Source organism: Chlorocebus sabaeus, chromosome 2 (genome assembly GCF_047675955.1).
Source record: "Chlorocebus sabaeus isolate Y175 chromosome 2, mChlSab1.0.hap1, whole genome shotgun sequence".
Lineage (NCBI taxonomy): Eukaryota > Metazoa > Chordata > Mammalia > Primates > Cercopithecidae > Chlorocebus > Chlorocebus sabaeus.
In genome coordinates, this window is record NC_132905.1 from 33,604,063 (window position 1) to 33,627,285 (window position 23,223).

General features: G+C 44.5%; 1 protein-coding gene across 2 annotated transcripts in view; it reads right to left on the bottom strand.

Moving 5' to 3' along the window:
* Positions 1–23,104, bottom strand: part of CDS2 (CDP-diacylglycerol synthase 2) — a 69,598-nt gene extending 46,494 nt beyond the window's left edge. The window contains exon 1 of one of the 2 annotated variants that reach the window (XM_008018929.3): positions 22,779–23,104. In XM_008018929.3, the coding sequence (XP_008017120.1) occupies positions 22,779–22,835 (57 nt within the window). In that variant the 5' untranslated portion in view covers positions 22,836–23,104. The remainder of the gene's footprint in view (positions 1–22,778) is intronic. The other variant, XM_073007100.1, reaches the window with a different exon arrangement.
* Between the last annotated feature and the right edge of the window lie 119 nt (positions 23,105–23,223).

Sequence of the window (23,223 nt, forward strand, 5' to 3'; positions counted from 1 at the left end):
TAATCTTCAAAGCTGATTTAGTACCAACTCAACCTCCTGACAACCATACATGCTTGGAACAGCCAGGTCTGACCAGCAAGGAGTTCATGACCAAGTCAGAAGGTGGCTCAGCATGTGATCTCTGGCTACTTTGTTCCCCTGATAGTTTTGCCCTTCTGCCAGGAACCCCTATGATGAATCAATACGCCTTTACTGAATCACGTGGGAGCTACAGAAATCTAAGACAAATAACCTGACTCCAGAGACCATCTGCTGAGGAGACAGCATCTAATGAGGGTTTGGACAGTCAATTTCCAAAGAAGCCTGGAGAGGAGACAGAGATGAGGAAATTGGGTGGGAGTGTCAGGAGAGCTCCACAGCAGAGGCTGGGGCTGGAGCTGAGTTGGGCCTCGGGATGAGGCACTGTGCCACACAGGCCTGGCACTGCTCCAGGGTGCCCTTGCTTTTGGCCTGCAGGCCCCATGGAACCCAGCGGCCCCTGTCACCTCCTCTTCTCTCTGAGACTGGGTACAGAGTAAGGCAAGGGCTACCCCACTCCTTATGGCCCTGCTGGCTGACCCTGAGAAACTTCCAAGTCTTCCCTGTGTTAGGGGCTCTTTGGCCAACCTGTGGGAGAAAAATGGCTGGCGGAAGCCAGGAAGCTGGGAAGGCCGAATCGTAACACAAAGAACATGGAACTGAGATTCAGCACACCTGGGTTCAAACTCCAACATGTCAAGTTACTGAACTGCAGGTCTGTTTGCTCATCATGGTAAAATAAGGGCCAATGCTTCTGATAATCCAGTGAGCCCGTTTCTAGAAATGGACACAGGAGGACAGTTGGTTACTGCATGGTCAGCCCTGCTGAGCAGCCAGCCAAGCCAACACAAAGTCACACTGCCTCAAACCCTCCTCAGTTATCACAGTCGCAGCACTTTGAAAAATGGATCATTTTTTAAAATCCTTTAAGAAAGTGTCACATTTTAGATCTCTACTTCACACCCCATTAAAAGATATTCCAGATGGATGAAAGATTTCAATGTCAAAAGCAAACTATAAAAATACTAGGAGGGCCAGGCACAGTGGCTCACACCTGTAATCCTAGCACTTTGGGAGGCCAAAGCGGGTGGATCGACTAAGGTCAGGAGTTCGAGAAGAGCCTGGCCAACATGAGAAACCCCATCTCTACTAAAAATATAAAAATTAGCCAGGTGTGGTGGGGGGCACCTGTAATCCCAGCTACTTGGGAGGCTGAGGCAGGAGAATCACTTGAACCCAGGGGGCAGAGGTTGCAGTGAGTCAACATCGTGCCACTTCACTCCAGCCTGGGCGAAAGAGCAACACTCCATCTCAAACAAACAGAAAAAAAACACTAGGAGAAGTCTGTGCACACTGGCTCGCACCTGTAATCCCAGCACTTTGCCAGGTTGAGGTAGGAGGATCACTTGAACCCAGGAGTTCAAGACCAGCCTAAGCAACATAGTGAGACCCTATTTCTAAAAATAAACTAAAAGAACATATAAGTTAAGTACTCATATGGTGGGGGAGGCAAGGAGAGGAGGACTAAGGCCCTTCTAAGCATGTCATCACAAGCAGAAACACAGGAAGACTGACAGGTTTAGCGAAAATAATTTAACACTTCAAATGGAACAACACTAAAAATGACAAATTGAGAAAAATCTACAGCATGTAACAAAGGGTCCAACTTCTTTAACTATTTAAATAACTTACAAGTCAATAAGAAAAATGTGAACATGCCAATAGGAAAATTAGCAAAAAAGAAAAGTCATTTACCAAATATAAATAGCATGTATATTTGAATACTCAATCTCACTAATAATCCATGATATAAAAAATAAAATAGCCATGAGAAACAATTTTCCTCACATCAGGTTGATGGGCCAGGATTGAGAAAACTAGTATACTATACTCAAATAGTACTCATGGAAATGGAAATTAGCACCATTTTATAGGATCGCTTGAGCCCAGGAGGTCAGGGCTGTAGTGAGCCATGATCGTGCCACTGCACTCCAGCTTGGGTGACCAGAGCAAGACCTGGGCAAAAGAGTGACACTCCATCTCAAACAAACAAACAAACAAACAAAAAACACTAGAAGTCTGTGCACACTGGCTCACATCTGTAATCCCAGCACTTTACAAGGTCAAGGTAGGAGAACCACTTGAACCCAGGAGTTCGAGACCAGCCAGAAAAAAAAAAAAACAACAACCCAGAAAAAGAAAAAAAAGGAAAGTCCCCAGAAGAGACTGGTATCTCTGAAGAAACAGTTCTTGGTAAATTTTCAAAACGGTTACTCCTTAGTGGTACGTTTTCAACAGAGAGGTCACTGCGTACATATTGAAAAAAATCTCTGTACAAATAATTCTGTTGAACAATAGGAGATAGAAACAGCAACTGTTCAAGAGAAAATTGGGTGTTTGGCTGACATCCCTGTGAGAAAACAAAGCTCAGGTGGCTTTTACGCTCCCAAAAATCACAAGAGGGGACAGATATTGACCCAACCACAGTGCAGATAGCATTGTAGGGGGAGATTCTACTCAAAGTGCCAAAAGATCAGCAATGAGGAAGGATTGCAGGGCATCTACATGCCACCTTGACACTGGAAGCAGATTTGTGGGACACCATAAACCTACAGTTGAAGGGACTAAAGACTCATTTTTTATGCCGTCAGAGTTAAGCCCATGGAAAAAAACTGGCCAGAAGCAATCAGACATCTGGCCAGCCTGCCAGTCTCCATGAGCCTCAGTTTCCACATGTAACAAAACAGATGGCCTAGACCTACTTCTTAACCTTATCCTTTCATATTTTTGAACCAAAGATCTCTTATTTTGAAGACTGTCTACTAAACTGCATTAGTGACTGATTCATTTCCCCAGAGAGAAGCGCCCCCATAAAGCTGAGAAGAGCCTAACCATGGCGTCCTCAAAAGGCCCTTTAGACAGCAGGACACCTGGGTTTCAATCTCAGCCACACTGATACCTGTGCCACCTCTAGCAAGTCATTTTGCAGCATCTAGGGAGGAGATGTTTCTGTTGCGATGGCAGGAAGGGGATGCAGCTGCAATAACTTGTATCCAAAGTCATCTTGTTAAAGCAGCCCCATTACTGGCTCTCTTCAACAGGTCATTTCCACACAATTTTGTAAGAGCTCAAGATCATGTTAGATAAACAATTACTGCTCTTAGAGGTTGCAGTGAGCCAACATCATGCCACTGCACTCCAGCCTGGGCAGCAGAGTGAGACTTCGTCTCAAAACAAAAACAAAAACAAAAACAAAACAGCAACAACAACAAAAAACAAGTACTGCTCTTAGAGATCAAGAGACACAAATCAGACAATGAGGGACAGAGAGCTGAAAGACTGGTTTTTCCTCTACTTTTAGAGAAGTGTGCCCCGCTGGGTGCAGTAGTGTGCTGCTATAGTCCCAGCCACTCAGGAGGCTGAGGCAAGGAGTTCAAGACCAACCGGGGCAACATGGCAAGACTCTGTCACCGAAGAAAAAAAAAAGAAAGAAAAAAGAAAGAAAAAAGAAAAAAAAATGTGGCTAGGCAGCATGGTTCACACCTGTAATCCTAGCACTTTGGTAGGTTATGGCGGGTAGATTACTTGAGGCCAGGAGTTCGAGACCAGCCTGGGCAACATAGGGAGACCCTGTCTCTACAAAAATAAAAAGAAAGAAGTGGGCCTGGACATACTTGAGAGCTACTGGGATGCAAGGAGTTTTCTGCAGATTAATCCCTTTATTTACCAAACATTTATGTACCAGACATCAAAAGACCTGCAAGGCCTGTGCTCTCCTAGGGTCCACTACTGATGTGCAGGCAGCTGCTTGTGACTATACTTGACCTCCCTCTTTCCTATCCCCAAGTCTACAAAACAGTCCCCCTTCCCTTTCTGCCTGGCTGTCATTGAATCAGCTCTTACTACTGCTAATGAAGACTCCCAGCAACCACAACTGGTCTTATCTACTCTACATACTTATAATCTCCCAGCGTCTCCTCTGTATTGCGTCTTAGATCTGTCCATTTTTAACAGGCATCTTCAGGCCTTTAGGAGTTCTCAGAGACTGCTGGTTGTCTCCCAACATCCATTCTCCTTTTCTTCCACTGTAATAGAAAACTCAATGCTTAGCCAAGCACATGACCCCTCAGGAGGGACATTTCCCAGCTTCCCTTGCAATTAGGTAAGAACATGCAAATTAGTTCTGGCCAATGAGATATGAGCAGAACTCATGCATTTTTCAGAAAGTATCCTTACAGGAAAAAAGCTGACCTCTCTCTCCTTCCTGCTTACTGAAGTATGAAGTGATGGCTGGAATTCTAGCAGCCATCCTATACTAGAGATAGAAGCCACACACTCAGGAAGGTAGAAGAGCAAAAGAGTAGAAACCTGAATCCTAGACACTGTGAAGCTGCTAGAATTCTGACCTCCAGACTTCTTTCAAGTGAGGAAAAATAAACTTCTAGCTTGTTTATTATATTTAGTTTTCAGTCATTTGCAGTTAAAAAGACATGGACTATTTTTTGGTATAAAAGTCTGAAATTTTGTTGTAACGGTTTAAAGAAACAGGTTATAAACGCATAGTGGTAGTTATTTCATAAGAGAATAGAGGCTAAAAAAATCATAAACAACAGCTTAGCAGTATCCAGAAAATAGCAAATGTATTTTATAAAGGTTTACTGCTCAAAAAAACTTAGGTCCTATCACCTGAGACGACAGCATCTTCATCTGTCATCTGGGCCACCGTGGGAAGCCCACAAGGGTGGGATAAACCATGTCTCCTTATGCTACTCGCACCCTCCCGTGGCACTTGACATTGACCTTTTCCTCCCTCTCAAAAACATTCAGGCTTTGGTAGCACTCCACACTCTCCTGACTCTTTCGTTGGTTTCCTTTCCTGACTCCTCTGCTACATCACCCACCTCTAACCAAGCACAAGCACTTCCCAGGGTCATTGTCAGTACCTGCCTGTCTTAATGCCAAGAGCAGAAGCCCAGAATTCACAAGCATCATCAATCAAGAGGAATCATTTTTATCCTTCACCACATACACAAAACAAAACCAAAAAATGTCAACAAAACTGTTGCAACTGCCTGCTTCTATGTTGTAATGCCAGCTCAGTTTCTCAAAATTGGATGGGCACAGTGGCTCATGCCTGTAATCCCAACATTTGGAGAGGCCAAGGTGGGAGGATCACTTGAGCCCAGGAGTTTGAGACCAGCCTAGGCAACATAGTGAGACCCCATCTCTACAAAAATTTTTACAAAATAGCTGGGCATGGTGGCACATGGCTGTGGCTCCAAATCCTCCATAAGCTGAGGTGGGAAGGTTGATTGAGAGTGGGAGGTCGAGGCTGTAGTAAGCCATAATTATACCACTGCACTCTAGCCTGGGCAACACAGCGAGACTTTGTCTCAGAAAAACAAACAAACAAAAACACAAAAACAAAAAACTGCAAAAAACAAAACATACAACTTGAAACTTCCTGCAGAAGCTAGGAGACAAAGCCCATGCTTTGGGCCCCAATATCCCAGGGAAATGAATGTCAGTAAGTACAGTAAGGAATGAAACTATGGCCTTAGAAACAGCAGGGGACAGGCATCACCAGAGGATGTGAGATTTCAGCATATTTCTGGATGACAAAATAGTCTGAAGAGCTAAGATGGATGAAACAAAACAGAAAATGCAGCCAAGAGGGTACTTCAGGAAGGCTCTGGAGGAAGTAGGAGCCTCTGCCCTCTGAAACCCTGGAGAAGCTCCAGACCAATATCTGGCAAATGGGATAGTGGATGAGAGAAAGAACTAGGGATTGTAACAGAAATTGAAGGTCTGTACACTGAAACAACTATGCAAGTTACAAGCTCTATTCCCAGACTCACCTGCAGAGAACGTGGCTATTCCTCCAGGCGCAAAGCTGGTATTATCTTTAAATAAACCAAATAGACCATCTGGGTTAATTTATGCTTACAGCGTGAATACTGAGCCCTAGAATGGAACTCTCCTAATTCTTGGATTTGGTGGGGGGATCGGGGGGTCCTTCCTCTCTACCCATTCATCCTTAAATGAGGCCTATCGGGCAAAAGACTCCATCTACACACCCAGAGATCTTAGTCCAATTTTCACTCAGGAGAGAGGTGAGCCAAGACACTACTGTGTCTTGTCTCCCCATTCTTTCCTTGCCACAACAGGAAAGCTTACTTTGGTTATTCTGCCCCACTCCATCCTGTTCCTCTTCCACAACTGCAGTTGGAGGGGAAAGGGAGGACAGATGACCCTTTGGTGTACAGTCACCAGACCCAAGAAGGAGACTACTGGGCATTAAACTGTGATGCTGAACTCTGAGCCACTCACAATACTAGTAACTGGATGGGGCTTCATGCTGCCTCCCTTGGGGAGGAAGTGATATGTTCTGCAAGTCAGAGGGGAAAGGACTGGATCAAGCCAACACACGCTGCAAACCCTCCGCAGTTAACATTTTCCTAGGAAGACATACAAGGATTGTTAATACACAAACTTCACAGAATGCATGTAATCCTCAACATGATGGTTTCCACGTTTATATGGAAAAAAATGTGGCTGGGCGTGGTGGCTCACGCCTGTAATCATAGTACTCGCAACCTCGGCTCACTGCAAGCTCCGCCTCCTGGGTTCACCCCATTCTCCCGCCTCAGCCTCCCGAGTAGCTGGGACTACAGGCGCCCGCCACCACGCCCGGCTAATTTTTTGTATTTTTAGTAGAGACGGGGTTTCACCATTCACAGGATGGTCTTGATCTCCTGACCTTGCGATCCGCCGGCCTCCGCCTCCCAAAGTGCTGGGATTACAGGCATGAGCCATAGTGCCCGGCCCATTCTTTTTAATTGTAGCCAATCTAGTGGATGTGCAGTGGTATCTTATCAAGGTTTTTAATGTGCATCTCCCAGATGATTAATCATACTAGGCATCTTTTCATGTTTATTGATCATCTAAAGTACCCATTTTTGGCTGGGCATGGTAGCTCACATCAACAATCCCAGCACTTTGGGAGGCTGCGGTAGGAAGAATGCTTGAGCTCAGGAGTTCAAGACCAGCCTGGTCAACATAGTGAGACCCTGTTTCTACAAAAAATACAAAAATTAGCCAGGCATGGTGGTGTTTGCCTGTATTTCCAGCTATTAGGGAGGTGAAGGCAGGAGGATCCCTTGAGCCCAGCAGTTTGAGGCTTTGGTGAGCCACTGCACTCCAACCGGGCAACGGAGTGAGGACCTGTCTCAAAAAAACAAAGTGCCCATTTTTCTACTGAGTTGTCTTTTTATATATATTTATTTTGAAGTAATTATTTATAGATTCTAGAAATTAGTCCTGCATCAGATACATTGTTATCAATATCTCCTGATTACCTGTGGCCTTCCTTTTCACTCTTAATACTGTGGTTCAATAAACATAAGTTCTTAATTTTAATGTCGCTCAATTTATCAATAATTTCTTTTATGGTTAGTGCTTTTTATACAGGAGTAATGTTTAAACATCACCATGCCAATATCGTACCTAAAAAATTAACAATTCCTTTATTTCAAATATCCAATATTCAGATTTACCCAATAACTTAAATTCTTTCTCTTTATCGCAGTTTGATTGGATCAGGATCCAAATTAGGTCCAGAAATCATCAATATGCCTTGAGTTTTTCTTTTTGTTTTTTTTTTTTTAAGATGGAGTCTTGCTCTGTTACCCAGGTTGGAGTGCAGTGGCGTGATCTTGGCTCACTGCAACCTCTACCTCCTGGGTTCAAGCGATTATCCTGCCTCAGCCTCCCGAGTAGCTGGGATTACAGGCATATGCCACCGTGCCTGGCTAATTTTTCTATTTTTAGTAGAGATGGGGTTTTACCATGCTGGCCAGGGTGGTCTCAAACTCCTGACCTCAATTGATCTGCCTGCCTCAGCCTTCCAAAGTGCTGGGATTACAGATGTGAGCCACCGCACACAGCCTTAAATATTTTATTTAGGCGATAGGGTCTCACTCTATTGCTCAGGCTAGTCTGGAACTCCTGGCCTCAAGCCAACCTCCCACCTCAGCCTGTAGAGTGCTGGAATTATAGGCACAAGTGAACACATCCAGCACCTAAAGTCTTTTAATCTATAGGTTTTACCTTTCATATTTATCTCTATCTCTCCTCTCTCTTCCATGTTTTTTCAAATCAGAGAGAGTAGTGTGTGAAAGTGGTAACACTCACACTGTTTTTTTTCCCTCTGTTCTCACACTGTAACAACAATCACAGAAGGCTCTGTGACCAAATGTTTGGGGATATCTCCCCAACACACCCAACAAGCAATCAATTCTGCAGCAGACAGTAGCTGGGTGCCCTCCAATTCAATTCACTTCAGCCACTATTTACCTGGAGATAGCTTCAGAAACCAGAGGTTAAGAACTCAGTCCCACAAGACCATCCTCTCTTTCCCATCAGTTGCAAATCTGAGGCTCAAGAATTTCTGATCTACCAGCTTCAAGCTGGAGTCCCCATTACCCCCGCCCCCACCACCACCTTTGAGTTTGACTAATTTGCTAGAATGGCTCACAGAACTGAGTAAAACACTTACTTACATTTACCAGTTTGTTACAAAGGACACTTTAAAGGATACAAATATACAGCCAGGTGAACAGATACATAGGGAGAGATCTGGAAGAGTCCCCATTGCAAGAGCTTCAGAGTCTCTAGTGTGAGAGCTTCTGTCCCAGTGGAGTTGGGGTACACCACCCTCCCAGCATGTTTTTACCTTCCTGTAAGCCTCCACATGTTTAGCTACTCAGGAGCTCCCTGAACCCTGTCCTCTAAAGCCTTGTATAGAGACTTCATTAGATGCACATGTTGCATGGACAACCATGCAGAAACGTGACTAAACAAAAAGGATACTATCTAATACTAACAGACTAAGTGGGGAAACCCAGCAAGGCCTGTCTGTTCAGATTCTTCTTAGCCTCCCTGTGCAGCAGTCTTTCCCCCAGGCTACAGGGTTTTGAAATGAGGTCTTATAGCAATCAAACAAGGAAAGCCAGATAATTTTTTATGGCCAGCTCCACGATAGAAAGGCAGGGGAAGATTCCTGCCTTGGGGAGAGAAAGGAGCAGGTGAACGGGTCAGAGAGGGAGATTCTATCTTCTGAGGCCTGCTTCTGAGTTTCCAAGTGCCCCAAAGTTATAACAAGAGACTTTAATGAGGGCTTTGAGAATTATAAGCCAGGAAATCACAGACATGGAAAAATAAATTTACACACACCCAAAGAAATTTACACACACACTTATTTACTAAAGCAACCAGGTCCATGTGTTCTTCTGTCTCTTGAATTTCCTATAAACCAGCACTTAGAACTAGAGTCTTGATCAAGTTCAAATATGATTTTACGATAAGATTTCTCCATCAGGCGGTACATAGTATTTGGTTGTCTCTGTGATGGTAGTAGCATTGATGATTACTGCTTCATTCCATTAATTCACTGGGGATTGGAAATTTTAAGTATTTTAATTATATCACTTCATCATTTATTCTATGAAGAGAAACTTTCCCTAATCAACTACTTGAGCTCTAAGGTACAATTTGTAAAGGAAAGAAATGATAATGCCTTGGAACAACCCTATAAGGTTGATACTATTCTCAGCCCTATTGTTCAGATGACAAAACTGACACACGTTAATGATGGAACTAGGCTATAAACCAAGGAGTCCAACTCCTGAGTTTATAATTGTAATCAGCAGGCTAAAATGCCTCTCCTAAAATCAAGAAACAAGTGAATACTCAGTATTACTCTGCAGGGAGGAGAGATCACAAAGACAGGCATTCATACAGTTAGAGTGGCTACAAATTTACTGCAGAAGGGAATATATTAATTGCATCAAAACCAAAACAAAGTACATCCCTTTGAGTCAGCAGTTCCAAACAAAGGAACTTATCTAAGAATACCATACATGTGCAGAAAGGTTTTTGCTTTAACAAGGGTTGTTTCCTGCAGCATTACTTACAATAGCAAAAACCTTAAAACAATTTAAATGCCTGATTGGTTCAATAAGTTGAGATACAGTCACAAAATGAAATGGCACATCACTAAAAATGATGCTATATCAACAGAATGAAGGACAAAAACCATATGATCATTTCAGTTGATGCTGGCCGGGTGCAGTGGTTCGTGCCTGTAATCCCAGCACTTTCGGAGTCCAAGATGGGCAGATCACCTGAGGTCAGGAGTTCAAGACCAGCCTGGCCAACATGGCAAAAACCCATCTCTACTACAAAATGCAAAAATTAGCTGGACATGGTGGCAGGCGCCTGTAATCCCAGCTACTCGGGAGGCTGAGGCAGGGAGAATTGCTTCAACCCAGGAGGTGGACGTTGCAGCAAGCTGGGATCGCACCACTGCACTCCAGCCTGGGTGACAGAGCAAGACTCCATCTCAAAAAAAAAAAAAAAAATTTATGCTGAAAGAGCACTTAACAATGGTTCACAATAAAAACTCAACAAATTAAGTATAGAAGGAACATACCTCAACCTAATAAAGGTCATATATGACAAACCCACAGCTAACATCATACTGAATATGCAAAAGCTGAAAGCCTTCCTCTAAGCACTAGAAGACAAGGATGTCCACTTTCACCAATCTGATTCAACATAGTACTGGAAATCATAGCCAGAGCAATGAGGCAAGAGAAACAAATGCAGAGCATCCAAATTAGAAAGGAGGAAGTCAGACTCTCCCTCTTTGCAGATGACATGGTCTTACATACAGAAAAACCGACAACCATCAAAAAACTCTTGGAACTGATAAAATAATTCGGTAAAGTTGTAGGACACAAAAACAACATACAAAAATCAGTAGCATTTCTTTTTTTGTTTGTTTTTGATACAGAGTCTTGGCTCTGTTGCCCAGGCTGTAGTGCTATGGCATGATCTCGGCTCACCGCAGCCTCCACCTCCCAGGTTCTAACAATTCTGCCTCAGCCACCTAAGTAGCTGGGATTACAGGTATAGGCCACCACACCCAGCTAATTTTTGTATTTTTAGCAGAGATGAGGTTTCACCATTTTGGCCAGGCTGATTTTGAACTCCTGGCCTCAAGTGATCCACCCACCTTGGCCTCCCGAAGTGTTGGGATTACAGGCGTGAGCCACCATGCCCAGCCTGTGTGTCTGTTTTTATGCCAATACCATGTTGTTTCAGTTGCAATAGCTTCATAGTACATTTTGAAATCAGGTAGTGTGATGTCTCCAGCTTTGTTCTTTTTGCTTGGGATCACTTTGGCTATTTGGGATCTTTTGTGATCCCATACAGATTTCAGGATTTAAAAAATATCTGCGAATCTGTACCTTGTTTTAGGTAGTATGGTCGTTTTAACCATACTGCAGTGCAGTGGTGCAATCGTGGCTCACTGCAACCTCCACCTCCCTGATTCAAGCGATTCTCCTGCCTCAGCCTCCCAGGTAATCCCAGCATTTTGGGAGGCCGAGGCAAGTGGATCACCTTAGGTCAGGTGTTTGACACCAGCCTGGCCAATGTGGTGAAATGCTGTCTCTACTAAAAATACAAAAATTTGTTGGGCATAGTGGTGTGTGCCTGTAATCCCAGTTACTAGGGAGGCTGAGGCAGGAGAATGGCTTGAATCCAGAGGGCGGAGGTTGCAGTGAGCCAAAATGGCACCACTGCACTCCAGCCTGGGTGACAAGAGCAAAACTCTGGCTCAAAAATAAATAAAATTAATTAATAAATTAAATTAAAACAGACACACAGACCAATAGAACAGAATTGAGAACTCGGAAATAAATCTATGCATTTACAGCGAACTGATTTTCCACAAAGGAACCAAGAACACACATTGGGAAAAGGACAGCCTCTTCAATAAATGGTGCTGTAAAAACTGGATATCTGTATGCCAAAGAGTGAAACTAAAACCCTACCCTATCTCTCTCCATATACAAAAATCAACTCGAGGCTGGGCGTGGTGGCTAATGTGTAATCCCAGCACTTTAGGAGGCTGAGGCAAGAGGATCACTTGAGGCCAGGAGTTTGAGACCAGCCTGGGCAAAATAGCATGATCCTGTTTCTACAAAAAAAAAAAAAAATTAAAGAAATGACATATGTGGCCAGGTGTGGTGCTCACACCTGTAATCCCAGCACTTCGGGAGGCTGAGGTGGGCAGATCACAAGGTCAGGAGATCGAAACCATCCTGGCTAACACGGTGAAAACCCATCTCTACTAAAAATATAAAAATTAGCCTAGTGAGGTGGCAGGCACCTGTAGTCCAAGTTACTCGGGAGACTGAGGCAGGAGAATGGCATGAACCCAGGAGTCGGAGCTTGCAGCGAGCCGAAATCGTGCCACTGCACTCCAGTCTGGGCGACAGAGTGAGACTCTGCCTCAAAAAAAAAAAAAAAAGAAAGAAAGACATGACAAATGTTTGAGGTTATGGATATGCTAATTACCCTGATTTAATTATTATACACCGAACACATGTATGGAACTATCACTCTGCATCTCATAAATATACGTCAACTAAAAATTTTTTTAAATGCTGGGTTAAAATATTTTAACACTTGAGCAATATTTAGGGCACATGTGTATTTTTTGAGACATTGTCTTGCTCTGTTGCCCAAGTTATAGTGTAGTGGGCTATATTGCAGCCTCAGATTCCTGGGCTCAACTGATCCTCCTGCCCCAGCCTCACATGTAGCTCAGAATGCAGGCGTGCACCACCACGCCCAGCAAATTAAAAAAATATTTTTGTAGAGACCTACTTCTGTAATTTTTAATAATACATGCTTACATCACTTCTAGCCAGAGATGCTCTGAGATAAATTTTGAAAAAATAAGACTTAAATAGGTAGAAAGGTCAGGCACAGTGGCTCACATCTATAATCCCAGCACGTTGGGTGGCCAAGGCAGGCAGAACACTTGAGGTCACGCATTCGACACTAGCCTGGCCAACATGGTGAAACCCCATCTCTACTAAAAATACAAAAATTAGCCAAGCGTGGTAGCATGCACCTGTAGTCCCAGCTACTAGGGAGGCTGAGGCAGGACAATTGCTTGAACTCGGGAGGCAGAGGCTGCAGTGAGCCAAGATCATGTCATTGCACTCCAGCCTGGGTGACAGAGCGAGACTCTATCTCAAAAAAAAAAAAAAAAAAAAAAAGGTAGAAAAATAGGTAGAAATGAGGGAGGGTGACAGAAAGAACACATTTCAGGGGTAGGAAAGAGCAAGAATCAAGATACATGACACAGAGGCACCCAGCAGGGAGAAAGGCCAGTTAAGAGAGAAGGCTATATAAAAAAGAATAAAATCATGTCCTTTGCGGCAACATGGATGCAGCTAGGGGTCATTATCCTAAGCAAATTAATGCAGGAAGAGAAAACCAAATACTGCATGTTCTCATTTGTAGAGTGAACTGGGAGCTACACATGGACACAAAGAGTGGAACAACAAACACCAGGGCTTGTAGGTGGAGAGTGGGAGGCTGGTGAGGATTGAAAAACTATCCATCTAGTACTATGCTCACTACCTAGGTGACAAAATCATTTGTACACCAAACCTCAGCAACATGCAATCTGCCCCTGTACCAAACCTGCACATGTACCCCCTGAACCTAAAATAAGAATTGGAAGGAAACAGAGGGACAGAAGGCTACAAAAGATCTTAAAGTTTAAGTATTACGAAAAAGAGCCAGAATTCTACCATTCCACCCCACCCCCCAATAATTATTAGGGTAGTTTCAGAACTCCTGGAAGAGACGAAGGACAGATGGATTAGGAGGGACCTAGAGCAAATCCTAACAGGAGGGAGCTCAATTCACAGGGTTTACAATAAGGCAAGCAATAAATCCTGAAATCTGGGAAATCTGAAAGAGCAAAAGACAGATAAGGATTCCAGGAGAGGTAAGGAACTCGGATTTAGAAGGATACTGCAGGCATTAACAATACTGCAGTCCTGAAATGTTGAAATCTCCAAAAGCAACAATCACACAACAAACAACAAACAAACAACAAACAGATAAGGATTCCAAGTCACACCTGGTTCAAATCTGCATCCCGCAGATTCGAACAAAGGAATAGGAGATTTCAAACCTGAGTAACTGAGTCATCTGTGATTTTATCACAGAAAAAAAAAACTGAAAGAGGGTGGTAAGAGTAGAATGAGAGAATTCAGATTTGAGACAAAGTCAGTTTGTGTGGACTGAAGGGCATGCACCCAGGAATGTCCTATAGACCACTGAAACCACAGGACTAGCCGGGCATGGACTGTGGAGATACAGCTCTGAGAGCTGTCCACTCAGGGCTTCGGCGTCAATGGCAGACATCCTCTCCACATCAGAGACCCAGAGACAGAGAGTGTTGCCCGTAAATCCCAAGTCCCAAGAACTCTCAAAACCTCAGCAAAGTCTTCACAGAGAAGTCCCAAGCTGGCCCTATGGTGACCTTAATACAAAGGAGCTTCTGCCAAAGGCAACAAATCAAAAAGATGTCTGACTTTGGTAGGACAGGTCAGGTCCTTCCACACAGACAGCAGTGCTCATGAGAACCACAGTGTGGCATGAGGCTGTCCCTGGGGAGAGACAGGTGGGAGAAAGGAAACCTTCACAGAGTACCCTTTGCTCCCTAAAAATTCTGAACCACACATTGCCTATTCAAAATAACATCATAAAGTTTAACTTTCTTCAAAAGGTCACTCAACTTAGTGGGCTCAATGCCATCCCTACCGTTGGGGCAAACAACATGAGAACAAAGATCAGTGACTGGCATAGGAAGCTGCCTGGTGGGGACCATGCGTGGGGGTGGGGAGGGGGTGCCTCACTATTACCCCAACCAAGTAACCACCACGTGACAAGATTTGGAAGGCAGGAACCCTGCCCAATGCCTGGAACAAATTAGCATTCTTTCAAGGAGACTTTGGCAAAATTAATAGTGAAGAGTCAGTGTCCGTCTCCTTTCTGAACCAGACGCAGTATGACACACAAACAGCTGTACTTTTTCACCCCCAACAGCCTCTCGTGCCAGTACAGAAGGCCTGGGAGACCTCAACACCACAGAATGTAGGTTAACAAACGGTGGAGAGGAATGCCCTCCACCTATGTAGATCCTACAAAAGATAGAAAGGTGTGAAAACCAGAAATAGTAACACTCAAAGGATGGTTATCTGCCCTGTGAAATTAGTTACAATGGCCAGGCACAGTGGCTCATGCTGTACCAGCCCTTTGAGAAGCCGAGGCGAGAAGATCACTTGACCCCAGGAGTTCAAGACCAGCCTGGACAACATTTTAAGACCCTGTTTCTATTATAAAATAAATATATATTTTATATATTTATACATAAATTAAAGAAATTAGTTACAAGATTCATTTTAAAAAGAGTTTCTCAAATATATTCAAGATTATATAATTTCTGGCAGTTGTAAGGCTGAGAATAAAGTGAGGGAGGGGAAATGCTTTACATTAGTAGGGCAGTGAAGGTTTTATACAATCTTCTTGTTTGTCAAACATATTCTGAACGATTTTATCAAGTATTATGTTCCCATATACATCAGCTGTTAGACTCTCATGATCACTTTCTACCTTACCAATTTAAAAATGCTGTCGGCTGGGAACAGTGGCTCACACATGTAATCCCAGCACTTTAGAAGGCCAAGGCAGGCAGATGACCTGAAGTCAGGAATTCGAGACCAGCCTGGCCAACATGGTGAAACCCCATCTCTACTAAAAATATAAAAATTAGCTGGGCGTGGTGGTAGGCGCCTATAATCCCAGCTACTCGGGAGGCTGAAGCAGGAGAATCACTTGAATTCAGGAGGCAGAGGTTGCAGTGAGCAGAGATCCAAGCCATTGGACTCCAGCCTGAGCAACAAGAGAGAAACTCCATCTCAAAAAATAAATAAATAACAATAAAACTATTAAGTATTATTGATTTTAAAAAGATCGTATTATTTCTTTAAATCAGTAAGGAAAAAATTGATTATGTGGAGTCAAAACAGGCATAAAATTCTCAATAATATCCTTATGAACACTGATAATACCAGCCCCTCGCAGAAATACAGACACTGTCCATAGCAGACCCTGGAGTCAGTGAATGTTCTAAAGAGAAGTGTTGAATACCGAATGACTGCTTCTTACTAGAACAAATGGTTCTCGTGCTAACAGTCATTAACTGGAAAGCATTTCTTCCAAGCAGCCTCACCCGCTGCCTGGGTGAGGCGCCTTGTGGTCTTCAAGCACTGTGCTGGGAGTGCCTTTCAAGGATACCAGAGTGGCCACTCTCAGGAAAGTGCTTACAAATGTCTAAATCACAGTCATCCGATAACCAGGAAAACTGAACCTAATCCACTTTCTCTACAAAAAAAATATATTTTTTCTTCACAGAGTCTCCACATTTACTCTCTGAGACCTTACTTTTAAACATTTAACATTTTGAAAGATTTATATAGTATTTTTCTGATTTTGTAGCCAAATAAGAAAAATAGGTAATATTTGGATATCATATCTATCAACGTTAATCACTACAGACGCTTTTAAAGTCTGTAAATTAATTCTATGAGAAAAAAATAAAAAACAACAACCGGGAATGAGAAGACCTTCAAAGGCCAGGCGCAGTGGCTCAGGTCTGTAATCCTAGCACTTTGGGAGGCCGAGGCGGGCGGATCACCTGAGGTAAGGAGTTCAAGACCAGCCTGACCAACATGGAGAAACCCTGTCTCTACCAAAAATACAAAATCAGCTGGGCGTAGTGGCGCATGCCTGTAATCCCAGTTACTTGGGAGGCTGAGGCAGGAGAATTGCTTGAACCAAGGAGGCAGAGGTTGTGGTGAGCTGAGATTATGCCATTGCACTCCAGACTGGGCAACAACAGCGAAACTTCGTCTCCAAAAAATAAATAAATAGAAGCCCTTCATAATACGAACCACTCTGTATCTAAACAACTATGTCATCTTGAGCTAATAACTTAAAACTCTCTGAGCTGTGGCATCCTCTTCTATAAAATAACTACCTCAAGCCGGGTGACATGGCTTGGGCCTGTAGTCCTGAGCTACTCAGGAGACTGAGGCAGGAGGATGGCTTGAGCTCAGGAGTTTAAAGCTGTAGTGAGCTATGACTGTGCCACTCTACACTCTAGCCTGGGCAACAAGGTGAGACCCTATCCCCAAAAATAAAAAACACCTCTAAAGTCCCTTCTAGTCCTAACATCCAAGGAGAGCAATTTAACATTTTTAAAAGATGATAAAAATTCTTTTTTTTTTTTTTGAGATGAAGTCTTGCTCTGTCCCCCAGGCTGGAGTGCAGTGGCGCCATCTCGGCTCACTGCAAGCTCCACCTCCCAGGTTCATGCCATTCTCCTGAGAGGCTGGGATTACAGGCGCCACCACACCCAGCTAATTTTTTTTTTTGTATTTTTAGTAGAGAAGGGGTTTCGCTGTGTTAGCCAGGATGGTCTCAATCTCCTGACCTCGTGATTCACCCGCCTCGGCCTCCCAAAGTGCTGGGATTACAGGCGTGAGCCACTGCGCCTGGCCGATAAAGATTCTTCTAATGAAATACCATATTAACTTGGGCAAACACAAAACATTTTTTAAAAATAGATTTTGGAAAAACTTTAGTCAAAAATCGTGAAGTAATTGAGTTTTTTTTAAATAAAATCATACTGTTTGAGCAACAAAAATAAGAAATATAAAATACTGGGTTATAGGACAAAACAATCTTTCACCTCCTCTCCGTGTCAAGCCTGGGAATCATAGTTAAGGTTTACTGATATTTTAATTCCCAAATTACTTCTCAACATAAAAAAATTTTCTTGAAAAAAATTAAGCATTTCTCTTACACCTGAAGTCGTTATAGTTCTTTAATATTTTGAGTAGTTCAATCTCAAAGTCTATTGAAAACCATTTTTTAATTATAAAAGAAGATAATTGCATACAACAACGTTCAGTGGTCCTTCTACAGTTAAACCTTGTATTCGGAGTACTGAAAAATTCCTCAAGAAAATAAACCAAAAAGATAGGTCATAGAAGGCTAAGTCCTTTCTATAAAACTTTCCTTAAAAGGTAATGAATATGAATAGGTTGTACAAATATGTATAACTTGAAGATTTCATCACCTTTCAAGAGTGTGAGATGAATATTAAAGTTTTTTCTATAAAAATCTATTTTAATCAGTAGCAACATAGCTAATATATTACGATGTGACAAGCTCTGCTGGCAGCCCATACATACATTTAATCCACATGAATATCCTGTGAAGCACATACAATTTTATGACCCCCATTTTAATGATGGACAAACTGAGGCTGCCACAACTTCAGTGATCTGCTCAGAGTTACACAGCCTCTAAGTGGCGGAGCCCAGGCTCAAAGTAGATGTAACCGACTCAAGCCCCTGCTCTTACACACTATCTTCAGTTAAAATTTAAACTCCCCCCCCTTTTTTTTTTTTTTTTAATTGAGATGGAGTCTCGCTCTGTCCCCCAGGCTGGAGTGCAGTGGCGCAATCTCAGCTCACTGCAAGCTCTGCCTCCCAGGTTCACGCCATTCTCCTGCCTCAGCCTCCCAAGTAGCTGGGACCACAGGTGCCCGCCACCATACTCGGTTAATTTTTTTTTTTTTTTTTTTTTTTGAGAGGCAGTTTCGCTCTTTTGCCCAGGCTGGAGTGCAACGGCACGATAGTGGCTTGTCATAACTTCTACTTCCCGGATTCAAGCAGTTCTCCTGCATCAGCCGAGTAGCTGAGACTACAGGCATGTGCTACCATACCCAGCTGATTTTGTGTTTTTAGTAGAGACGGGGTTTCACTTTATCGGCCAGGCTGGTGTTGAACTCCTGACTTTATGATCTGCCTGCCTCAGCCTCCCAAAATGCTGGGATTACAGGCATGAGCTACCACGCCTGGCCATGTATAGGATTTTTAACAAGGGAACATTTTAACAACTGTGAAATCTATCATTTGTCTTTGAATGTATATAGTAAGCTTTTGTTTGTTTGATTTTTTGGTTTTTTTTTTTTTGAGACAGAGTTTCGCTCTTGTTGCCCAGGCTGGAGTGCAATGGCACAATCTCAGCTCACTGCAACCTCCGCCTCCCAGGTTCAAGCAATTCTCCTGCCTTAGCTTTCCCAGTACCTGGGATTACAGGTGTCTGCCACCACATCCAGCTAATTTTTTTGTGTTTTTAGTAGAGACGAGGTTTCACCATGTTGGCCAGGTTGGTCTCGAACTCCTGACCTCAGGTGATCCACCCGCCTTGGCCTCCCAAAGTGCTGGGATTACAGGTGTGAGCCACCGCGCCCAGCCCATAGTCAACTTTTTAAAACTCCTGATTTATTCTGTTTCATAGTTTGGGAAACACGTCTATGACTTTGGCTTTGCCAATATTCTTGTGTTAGAACCCAAGGAAATTAGAAATAATAAAACAGGGTTGTCTTTTTAAGGAAATGCATTATGAAACAAGAACTTCTTAATTTCATAAAAGAATCTAGTGAACAATTTTCAAGTCAGTGCTTTAAAAGCTCTGGAATAGGCCGGGTGCAGTAGCTCAGGCCTATAATCCCAGCACTTTGGGAGGCCACGGTAGGCAGATCACCTGAGGTCAGGAGTTTGAGACCAGCCTGAATAACATGGAGAAACCCCGCCTCTACTAAAAATACAAAATTAGCCAGTCATAGTGATGCATGCCTGTAATCCCAGCTACTCAGGAGGCTGAGGCAGGAGAATCACTTGAACCCGGGAGGCAGAGGTTGCCGTGAGCCGAGATTGCGCCATTGCACTCCATCCAGCCTGGGCAACAAGAGCGAAACTCTGTCTCAAAAGAAAAGGAAAAAAAAAAAAAAAGCTCTGGAGGCTGGATGTGGTGGCTCATGCCTGTAATCCTAGCACTTTGGGAGGCCGAGGCAGGTGGATCACGAGGTCAGGAGATCGAGACCATCCTGGCTAACATGATGAAACCCTGTCTCCACTAAAAATACAAAAAATTAACCAGGCGTGGTGGCAGGCGCCTGCAGTCCCAGTTACTTGGGAGGCTGAGGCAGGAGAATGGCGTGAACCCGGGAAGCGGAGCTTGCAGTGAGCCGAGATGGCGCCACTGCACTCCAGCCTGGGCGAAAGAGCAAGACTCCGTCTCAAAAAAAAAAAAAAAAGCTCTGGAATAAACTTGAAAGATTCCTCAAAATGTTACAGTTGCTTAACTGCTGTGGCAAAACTATCTTGTAAATAGAAAATCATTAGTATCAAAATAGTCTGGAGAATGTTTATTTATAAAAGTCAGAAGGTATTTTGTTATATTTAGCATCTGGGAATGGAATTTTCAAAGCCAATTGCTAATAAAGGAAATGTTCTCCTCTGGGAACTGTGCTTATAATTTTAAAGTCCCAAAGCACGGTATAGTTGCCAAACTAAGAAACTTGGAGTTTAGCCTTTGGGAATGATCCTCTTCCTACCCAACCATGTTTTTCTGATGGAGCTTAGGAAAGCAAAGGATGAGATGTGGTCTGAAAGACTGGCATCTTAAAATTTATGATTGAGTTGGCATTTCAGGAGATTTTGTTTTGGAAGTTAGAGTAGAGGTTCTGGGAGATCGTGCCACTGCACTCCAGCCTGGGCGACAGAGAGAGACTCCGTCTAAAAAAAAAAAAAAGAAAAAAATCCCATACCTGACAATTCAGTGACAATCCAGAAGTTCTGAATGATGGGGTGAGGAACTGATTTTTCTTGTTCTCGGTAACAAACATCAAGCTTTTAAAAGAGTGCACAGCAGCTGTCTTTTAGGGAACAACATGCCACGAATGGACCTCATGACCCCAGGCATTCTGTCACTGTATAAGTGATGTAAGTGCACCTCTAGCTGGACAGTTCCTCATGTCCTCCTTGTCTAAAGTACGGGATGTGAAAGTAAGATGGTTCAACTAGCACTTCATCTCTGGGGGATGGATCTAACGAGTCCAGGAAGGACGGCAGAATCTTTATGTTGCATATCATAACCCTAAGGTTGTTTTTAGACATTCTAATTATTGTACATAGTTAGCTTTTCAAAAACATGGCCCACCAGCTATCATGCCTTCTTTCTTCTCTCTCTCCTCACACCTTCTAGGTCCACAAAGTCCCACTGACATCAAGTATGATCTCACCCTTAAACAGAGCTACAGAGCCTCCAAACATCTGCATACTTATCAACTAGCAGTAAAAGGTGAGCCAGAATTATTTCAGGCTGAACCAGGATAGCCAAATGAAAAATTAGAGACTTCAAAGTATCTTGTCTCTGCAAGCGACTGCTAAATCCTCAGCCCCAGTCCTAAATTTTCTCCAAAATGTGTTTTTGTTTTTTGAGACAAGGTCTCAAACTCCTCGGCTCAAGCAATCCTCCTGCCTCAGCCTCCCTAGAAGCTAGGATTACAGGCGTGCAGCACTGTGCCTGGCCAAAATACATGTTCTAAAAATCAGTAGGAACAGTTATCTTTGGATGGTCCACTGTCAATTGCAATAACATTAAAGTTGTTTTAAAAAACCCATAATCTCATTATCTTTCACCCAAAACATTCCTCCTAGTGTAACTGCTCTGTTGACATCCTGTCACCAAATTTTGTGTTTTCTTCCTTCTTCGTGTCTCCCTAATATCCATTGCGTCCAGTCATCAAAAAGTTACAGGCTGCATTAGGGGAAGCCGTGAGCCTGGTGCAAGGCAACAGGGATTGGTGGGAACAGATAATACTGAGCTCCAGCCAACCATTGATCGGGTGACAAAGTGATGATGGACCCTCCAATTATCTAAGACAGGCAAGAAATTTAGATTGCTAGGATAAATTTTCTGATTTTTAAGACAATATGTGGGCCAAAGAAAACATCTACAGGTCACTCATGGGCAATCCCTGAGTGAACCAGTCTCGCTCATTCTGGTCCAGGTTCCCTCAGTCTGGTCCAGGCTCCCTCGGTCCATACACATCACTACCAGAGCAGTTTTCCAAATACAGGGCTCCTGATCACTGCCATCTCAGAAAGCACAACTACTGCTACAAAGTCCTACACTGCCATTCAACCTCCACAGCAATAAAACCAATCCCTACCTTCCTTAACTCCCCTACACAGACCTTTCACTTCACCCAAAGGAGTGTACTCCCCCACCCGTCACCCCCACCCGCCACCCCGGGCCACTGTCCCTGCCAAGATGGCCTCCTTCCTACTCTCCTCCCCTACCCACCAGAGCCCACACGGTGCAGGAAACCCATCAACCGGGGGAACGCCCTCCAACACCTGCTGATGACGGGCTGGCTCACTGCGTAACACCTCTCTGCTCAAAGTTGATGATTTCATGCCCAAGAAGGGATTTACATCTCCCAGGAGGCAAATGCTATGGCCTTGTCCTGATTCCCCCACCCCCCAAAATAATAATATTGTAAAAGGGAACGGAGAGCCTAAGTTGCGCTCAGAGGAGCCGCCTCCCTAAGAAGGCTCTGCACATCTTCACCTCCAGGAAGGCCTCAGGGAGTTAGGGGAGAAGGGAATCCCCGCAGCCAGCCCAGCGAGGCAGGAGGCCTTACGCCACTCCTGGCGAGCTCCTTCCTGCGCCCCAGGGGAGCCACTCCAGCCAGACCCTGAGCCGGGACCCCGACCCGCCGACCCCTGACGCGCGCGCCGCGAGGGCCGGGCACCCGAGGACCCTTCGCGCTACCCGGGCCCGGGTCCGCAGTCGGCTGCGACAAAAGGTCAGAGGACAAGACGACCCCTCTGCGCGCGTCCCCCGCGGGCCTCCCGGACGCGCCGCTATCCCGGCCGCGCCCACCCCGACGCTGCCGCTACCTTGTCCTCGGGTGGCGCATCCGGCTCATGGGCCACCCTCTGCCTCAGCTCGGTCATCCTGGAAAAACCGGCCCGACGTCGCCGCGAGCTAGCAGCGAAGCCGCCAGAGCAGGCAGCTCGGCGCGGGCACGCGCGGACTCCCTCAGCCGGCCCCGCCCCGCCCGAGAGGCGCGCGGCTCCGAGCGGCTCACAGTTCCCTTAGCAGCCTAGCAGCCAGCCCTGGAGCTCGGCCCACCCAGTGCCGTCGCCGCCCTTTCACCCGGGCCGAGCTGGGTCAGCCTTCCCTAGTCCAGACCCGCGAGCTCCCTCTCCCCGGAGAAGGGCTCGGAGCGAATGCGCATGTGCAGCGCCGCCATCGCGGTCCGGAAGATCCACCAATGGCGCAAATACGACAGGGAGGCGGGGCGACGGGGGCGGGGCGGAGCAGAGTCGAGAGGCGCACATT